The 7,835-nt window shown below is 40.3% G+C and overlaps 1 protein-coding gene across 1 annotated transcript in view; it reads left to right on the top strand.

Annotated features, from left to right (window-relative positions):
- The window catches only part of patj (PATJ crumbs cell polarity complex component), a 272,303-nt gene that overhangs the window by 239,137 nt on the left and 25,331 nt on the right, over positions 1 to 7,835 (top strand). Inside the window, exons 37-38 of the mRNA XM_056276027.1 lie at positions 300 to 493; positions 1,615 to 1,762. Coding sequence (XP_056132002.1) covers positions 300 to 493; positions 1,615 to 1,762 — 342 coding nt within the window. The remainder of the gene's footprint in view (positions 1 to 299; positions 494 to 1,614; positions 1,763 to 7,835) is intronic.

The following is a 7,835-nucleotide window of genomic DNA, read 5'->3' as shown; positions in this document are numbered from 1 at the left end:
AAGATGGGCCAGCAGCAAGAGAGACAGCAGTGCAACTGGTTTAACTGGTTCATCATGGAGTCATTACTCCTAACACAACATAGGCAGAAATATGATAGATGGACAGACGGACAGAAAGACAGGTGTATAGATGGATAGATAAATGGATGGAAAGAGGGATATCGGATTTGGAAACCGCCTGCGCTTGCTGGTTAACACAGACACTCTCTCCCCGTTAGACAGAGCCGGTCAGCACGGCAGAGACGGCCCACCTGACCAAGGTGCTTTACATTATTACTACTGTGTGTGTGGGCGTGCAGGTGAACGGTGTGGACCTGCGTGGCGCTGCTCATGAGGATGCCATCTGTGCCCTGCGGCAGACGCCTGCCAAGGTCCGACTGACGGTTTTAAGAGATGAAGCCCAGTACAGAGATGAGGAGAACCTGGACGTATTTAAGGTGGAACTACAGAAAAAGAGTGGAAGAGGACTGGGACTCAGTATTGTAGGGAAGAGGTACACCTTTCGCGATTCGACCAGTACACCCTCAGATTAATACCAGTGTGACCAGTACACCCTCAGATTAATACCAGTGTGACCAGTACAGGCTCATTAATACCAGTGTGACCAGTACACCCTCAGTTCAATACCAGTGTGACCAGTACACCCTCAGATTAATACCAGTGTGACCAGTACACCCTCAGATTAATACCAGTGTGACCAGTACAGGCTCATTAATACCAGTGTGACCAGTACACTCTCAGTTCAATACAAGTGTGACCAGTACACCCTCAATTCAATACCAGTGTGGCCAGTACACCCTCAGATTAATACCACTCTGACCAGTACACAGTTCAATACCAGTGTGACACACTAGGATCAATACCAGTGTGACCAGTACACCCTCATAATAATACCAGTGTGACTAGTACAGGCTCAGATTAATACCACTGTGGCCAGTACACCCTCAGATTAATACCACTCTGACCAGTACACAGTTCAATACCAGTGTGACCAGTACAGGCTCAGATTAATACCAGTGGACCAGTGCAGGCTCAGATTAATACCAGTGTGACCAGTACACCCTCAGATTAATACCAGGGTGACCAGTACACCCTCAGATTAATACCAGGGTGACCAGTACACCCTCAGATTAATACCAGTGTGACCAGTAAACCCTCAGATTAATACCAGGGTGACCAGTACACCCTCATAATAATACCAGTGTGACCAGTACGCCCTCATATTAATACCAGGGTGACCAGTACACCCTCAGATTAATACCAGTGTGACCAGTACAGGCTCAGATTAATACCAGTGTGACCAGTACACCCTCAGATTAATACCAGGGTGACCAGTACACCCTCAGATTAATACCAGTGTGACCAGTACAGGCTCAGATTAATACCAGGGTGACCAGTACACCCTCAGATTAATACCAGTGTGACCAGTACACCCTCAGATTAATACCAGGGTGACCAGTACAGGCTGAGACTGGGGTGTGTGGACTAAAGTGACTGAGGTCCATATTTCTCCATTAGAAAGATTTATCATCTCTCTACGGATGAATAACAGCCCATTAATTAGCTGTTTTTGTCCAATTGTGTGTGTGTGTGTGTGTGTGTGTGTGTGTGTAGGAGTGGGAGTGGGGTGTTTATTTCTGATGTGGTCAGAGGAGGAGCCGCTGAGCTGGATGGTCGTCTGATGCAGGGAGATCAGATTCTGTCCGTCAAAGGCGACAACATGAGACACGCCTCCCAGGAGACTGTGGCCGCCATACTCAAGGTCACACACACACACGCACGCACACACACACACACACACACACACACACACACACACACACACACACGTGCTGTCATAGAGGTACACACACACACAGATACACAGGCATATAAACATACCATTACACAGAAAAACATGCACATACAGCAGACTTAACATCCACACAGGATTTACGTAAATACACTAAAACATTCATGTGAATGTGCACACAAACTCACACCTGCAGGCAGGCGTCCGGGTGGCGTAGCGCTCTGTTCCGTTACCTACCAACATGGGGCTCGGCGGTTCGAATCCCCGTGTTACCTCCGTCCTAGTCGGGCGTCCCTACAGACACAATTGGCCGTGTCTGCAGGTGGGAAGCCGGATGTGGGTATGTGTCCTGGTTGCTGCACTAGCGCCTCCTCTGGTCAGTTGGGGGGGGAGGGGGAACTGGGGGGAATAGCGTGATCCTCCCACGTGCTACGTCCCCCTGGTGAAACTCCTCACTGTCAGGTGAAAAGAAGCGGCTGGTGACTCCACGTGTATGGGAGGAGGCATGTGGTAGTGTGCAGCCCTCCTGGATCAGCAGAGGGGGTGGAGCAGAGACCGGGACGGCTCAGAAGAGTGGGGTAATTGGCCGGATACAATTAGGGAGAAAAAAAAACACACACAGATGCACAGACACGTTTACACATTCAAACAGATACACACCTTGTCCAACACACAACTGTCGGCTGTTGTATCGGTGCGTAGGTGTCTTGCTCATTGACACATCGGCAGCAGAGTCGGTAAGATGTTTCTGGATGTGTGGTCGGGTTTGAAAAGACTTCAAATTCCGTAAATTTCTTAGAATAATTGTTTAATGTGGGCGTGCAGTAAAGATTCTCGTTGTCTCGTCTCATAAGGTTTCTTTAAGAAGGATGAAGCAGATTGATCACACGATGTCGGCTCACCGGTCATCATGCAGATGTGATGCCGCACTCCACCAGGGGGCGCTTCAGATATTTTACTGTTCCTTCAGTTAAAACTTCACTGACTTCATTACTCCCTCCTGTCTGTCAGCAGAGAATTTTGGAGTCAAACATCCTTTTTTTTGGGGGGGGGGGGTCAGTCGGTGTTGTGTTGAGTTAGTCCTCCTGCGGGTCAGGTCTGCTGTGGCATTCCAGTCTCGCTATGCCTGCTGTAGGCCAGAAGGTGGCGCTGTGCTCTCAGAAAGGTTGATAAATGGCGAAGATGACTGTTACAATCGGTGAACTGAACCAATGTGGAGGCGGCGCAGTGGTTAGCACAGTCACCTCACTACTACTACTACTACTACTACTACTACTACTAGATAGTGTCTTATCTACTACTGCTACTACTACTACTACTAGATAGTATCTTACCTACTACTACTACTACTACTACTAGATAGTGTCTTATCTACTACTGCTACTACTACTACTACTAGATAGTATCTTACCTACTACTACTACTACTACTACTAGATAGTATCTTACCTACTACTACTACTACTACTACTAGATAGTATCTTACCTACTACTACTACTACTACTACTAGATAGTGTCTTATCTACTACTACTACTACTACTACTACTAGATAGTATCTTACCTACTACTACTACTACTACTAGATAGTATCTTACCTACTACTACTACTACTACTACTGCTAGATAGTGTCTTACCTACTACTACTAGATAGTATCTTACCTACTACTACTACTACTGCTACTGCTCGATAGTGTCTTACCTACTACTACTACTACTACTGCTCGATAGTGTCTTACCTACTACTACTATTACTAGATAGTGTCTTACCTACTACTACTACTACTAGATAGTGTCTTACCTACTACTACTACTACTACTACTACTAGATAGTGTCTTACCTACTACTACTACTACTACTACTACTATATAGTGTCTTATCTACTACTACTACTACTAGATAGTGTCTTATCTACTACTACTACTACTACTACTACTAGATAGTGTCTTACCTACTACTACTACTACTACTGCTCGATAGTGTCTTACCTACTACTACTACTACTTCTACTAGAGAGTGTCTTACCTACTACTACTACTACTACTAGATAGTGTCTTACCTACTACTACTACTACTACTACTAGATAGTGTCTTATCTACTACTGCTACTACTACTACTACTAGATAGTATCTTACCTACTACTACTACTACTAGATAGTGTCTTATCTACTACTACTACTACTACTACTACTACTACTAGATAGTATCTTACCTACTACTACTACTACTACTAGATAGTATCTTACCTACTACTACTACTACTACTACTGCTAGATAGTGTCTTACCTACTACTACTAGATAGTATCTTACCTACTACTACTACTACTGCTACTGCTCGATAGTGTCTTACCTACTACTACTACTGCTCGATAGTGTCTTACCTACTACTACTATTACTACTAGTTAGTGTCTGATATACTACTACTACTACTACTAGATAGTGTCTTACCTACTACTACTACTACTAGATAGTGTCTTACCTACTACTACTACTACTACTACTAGATAGTGTCTTACCTACTACTACTACTACTACTACTACTACTATATAGTGTCTTATCTACTACTACTACTACTAGATAGTGTCTTATCTACTACTACTACTACTACTACTACTACTACTAGATAGTGTCTTACCTACTACTACTACTACTACTGCTCGATAGTGTCTTACCTACTACTACTACTACTTCTACTAGATAGTGTCTTACCTACTACTACTACTACTACTACTAGATAGTGTCTTACCTACTACTACTACTACTACTAGATAGTGTCTTATCTACTACTACTACTACTACTACTACTAGATAGTGTCTTACCTACTACTACTACTACTACTACTAGATAGTGTCTTACCTACTACTACTACTACTACTACTACTACTAGATAGTGTCTTACCTACTACTACTACTACTACTACTACTAGATAGTGTCTTATCTACTACTACTACTACTACTAGATAGTGTCTTACCTACTACTACTACTACTACTAGATAGTATCTTACCTACTACTACTACTACTAGATAGTGTCTTACCTACTACTACTACTACTACTAGATAGTGTCTTACCTACTACTACTACTATTACTACTACTAGATAGTGTCTTACCTACTACTACTACTACTACTACTAGATAGTGTCTTACCTACTACTACTACTACTAGATAGTGTCTTACCTACTACTACTACTACTACTAGATAGTGTCTTACCTACTACTACTACTACTACTACTACTAGATAGTGTCTTATCTACTACTACTACTACTACTAGATAGTGTCTTACCTACTACTACTACTACTACTACTACTACTAGATAGTGTCTTATCTACTACTACTACTACTACTACTACTAGATAGTGTCTTACCTACTACTACTACTACTGCTCGATAGTGTCTTACCTACTACTACTACTACTTCTACTAGATAGTGTCTTACCTACTACTACTACTACTACTAGATAGTGTCCTACCTACTACTACTACTACTACTAGATAGTGTCTTATCTACTACTACTACTACTACTACTACTACTACTAGATAGTGTCTTACCTACTACTACTACTACTACTACTAGATAGTGTCTTATCTACTACTACTACTACTACTACTACTAGATAGTGTCTTACCTACTACTACTACTACTACTACTAGATAGTGTCTTACCTACTACTACTACTACTACTAGATAGTGTCTTACCTACTACTACTGCTACTACTACTACTACTAGATAGTGTCTTATCTACTACTACTACTACTACTAGATAGTGTCTTACCTACTACTACTACTACTACTACTAGATAGTGTCTTTACTACTACTACTACTACTACTACTACTAGATAGTGTCTTACCTACTACTACTACTACTAGATAGTGTCTTACCTACTACTACTACTACTACTAGATAGTGTCTTACCTACTACTACTACTACTACTACTACTACTACTAGATAGTGTCTTATCTACTACTACTACTACTACTAGATAGTGTCTTACCTACTACTACTACTACTACTACTACTAGATAGTGTCTTACCTACTACTACTACTACTACTACTACTACTAGATAGTGTCTTATCTACTACTACTACTACTACTACTACTAGATAGTGTCTTACCTACTACTACTACTACTAGATAGTGTCTTACCTACTACTACTACTACTACTACTACTAGATAGTGTCTTATCTGCTACTACTACTACTTCTACTAGATAGTGTCTTACCTACTACTACTACTACTACTACTAGATAGTGTCTTACCTACTACTACTACTACTACTACTACTACTATATAGTGTCTTATCTACTACTACTACTACTAGATAGTGTCTTATCTACTACTACTACTACTACTACTACTACTACTAGATAGTGTCTTACCTACTACTACTACTACTACTGCTCGATAGTGTCTTACCTACTACTACTACTACTTCTACTAGATAGTGTCTTACCTACTACTACTACTACTACTACTAGATAGTGTCTTACCTACTACTACTACTACTACTAGATAGTGTCTTATCTACTACTACTACTACTACTACTACTAGATAGTGTCTTACCTACTACTACTACTACTACTACTAGATAGTGTCTTACCTACTACTACTACTACTACTACTACTACTAGATAGTGTCTTACCTACTACTACTACTACTACTACTACTACTAGATAGTGTCTTATCTACTACTACTACTACTACTAGATAGTGTCTTACCTACTACTACTACTACTACTAGATAGTATCTTACCTACTACTACTACTACTAGATAGTGTCTTACCTACTACTACTACTACTACTAGATAGTGTCTTACCTACTACTACTACTATTACTACTACTAGATAGTGTCTTACCTACTACTACTACTACTACTACTAGATAGTGTCTTACCTACTACTACTACTACTAGATAGTGTCTTACCTACTACTACTACTACTACTAGATAGTGTCTTACCTACTACTACTACTACTACTACTACTAGATAGTGTCTTATCTACTACTACTACTACTACTAGATAGTGTCTTACCTACTACTACTACTACTACTACTACTAGATAGTGTCTTATCTACTACTACTACTACTACTACTACTAGATAGTGTCTTACCTACTACTACTACTACTGCTCGATAGTGTCTTACCTACTACTACTACTACTTCTACTAGATAGTGTCTTACCTACTACTACTACTACTACTAGATAGTGTCCTACCTACTACTACTACTACTACTAGATAGTGTCTTATCTACTACTACTACTACTACTACTACTACTACTAGATAGTGTCTTACCTACTACTACTACTACTACTACTAGATAGTGTCTTATCTACTACTACTACTACTACTACTACTAGATAGTGTCTTACCTACTACTACTACTACTACTACTAGATAGTGTCTTACCTACTACTACTACTACTACTAGATAGTGTCTTACCTACTACTACTGCTACTACTACTACTACTAGATAGTGTCTTATCTACTACTACTACTACTACTAGATAGTGTCTTACCTACTACTACTACTACTACTACTAGATAGTGTCTTTACTACTACTACTACTACTACTACTACTAGATAGTGTCTTACCTACTACTACTACTACTAGATAGTGTCTTACCTACTACTACTACTACTACTAGATAGTGTCTTACCTACTACTACTACTACTACTACTACTACTACTAGATAGTGTCTTATCTACTACTACTACTACTACTAGATAGTGTCTTACCTACTACTACTACTACTACTACTACTAGATAGTGTCTTACCTACTACTACTACTACTACTACTACTACTAGATAGTGTCTTATCTACTACTACTACTACTACTACTACTACTAGATAGTGTCTTACCTACTACTACTACTACTAGATAGTGTCTTACCTACTACTACTACTACTACTACTACTAGATAGTGTCTTATCTGCTACTACTACTACTTCTACTAGATAGTGTCTTTTCTACTACTACTACTACTACTACTACTAGATAGTGTCTTATCTAC

Source organism: Lampris incognitus, chromosome 3, assembly GCF_029633865.1.
Source record: "Lampris incognitus isolate fLamInc1 chromosome 3, fLamInc1.hap2, whole genome shotgun sequence".
Taxonomy (NCBI): Eukaryota; Metazoa; Chordata; class Actinopteri; order Lampriformes; family Lampridae; genus Lampris; species Lampris incognitus.
This window is presented reverse-complemented; position numbering and strand designations above follow the sequence as displayed.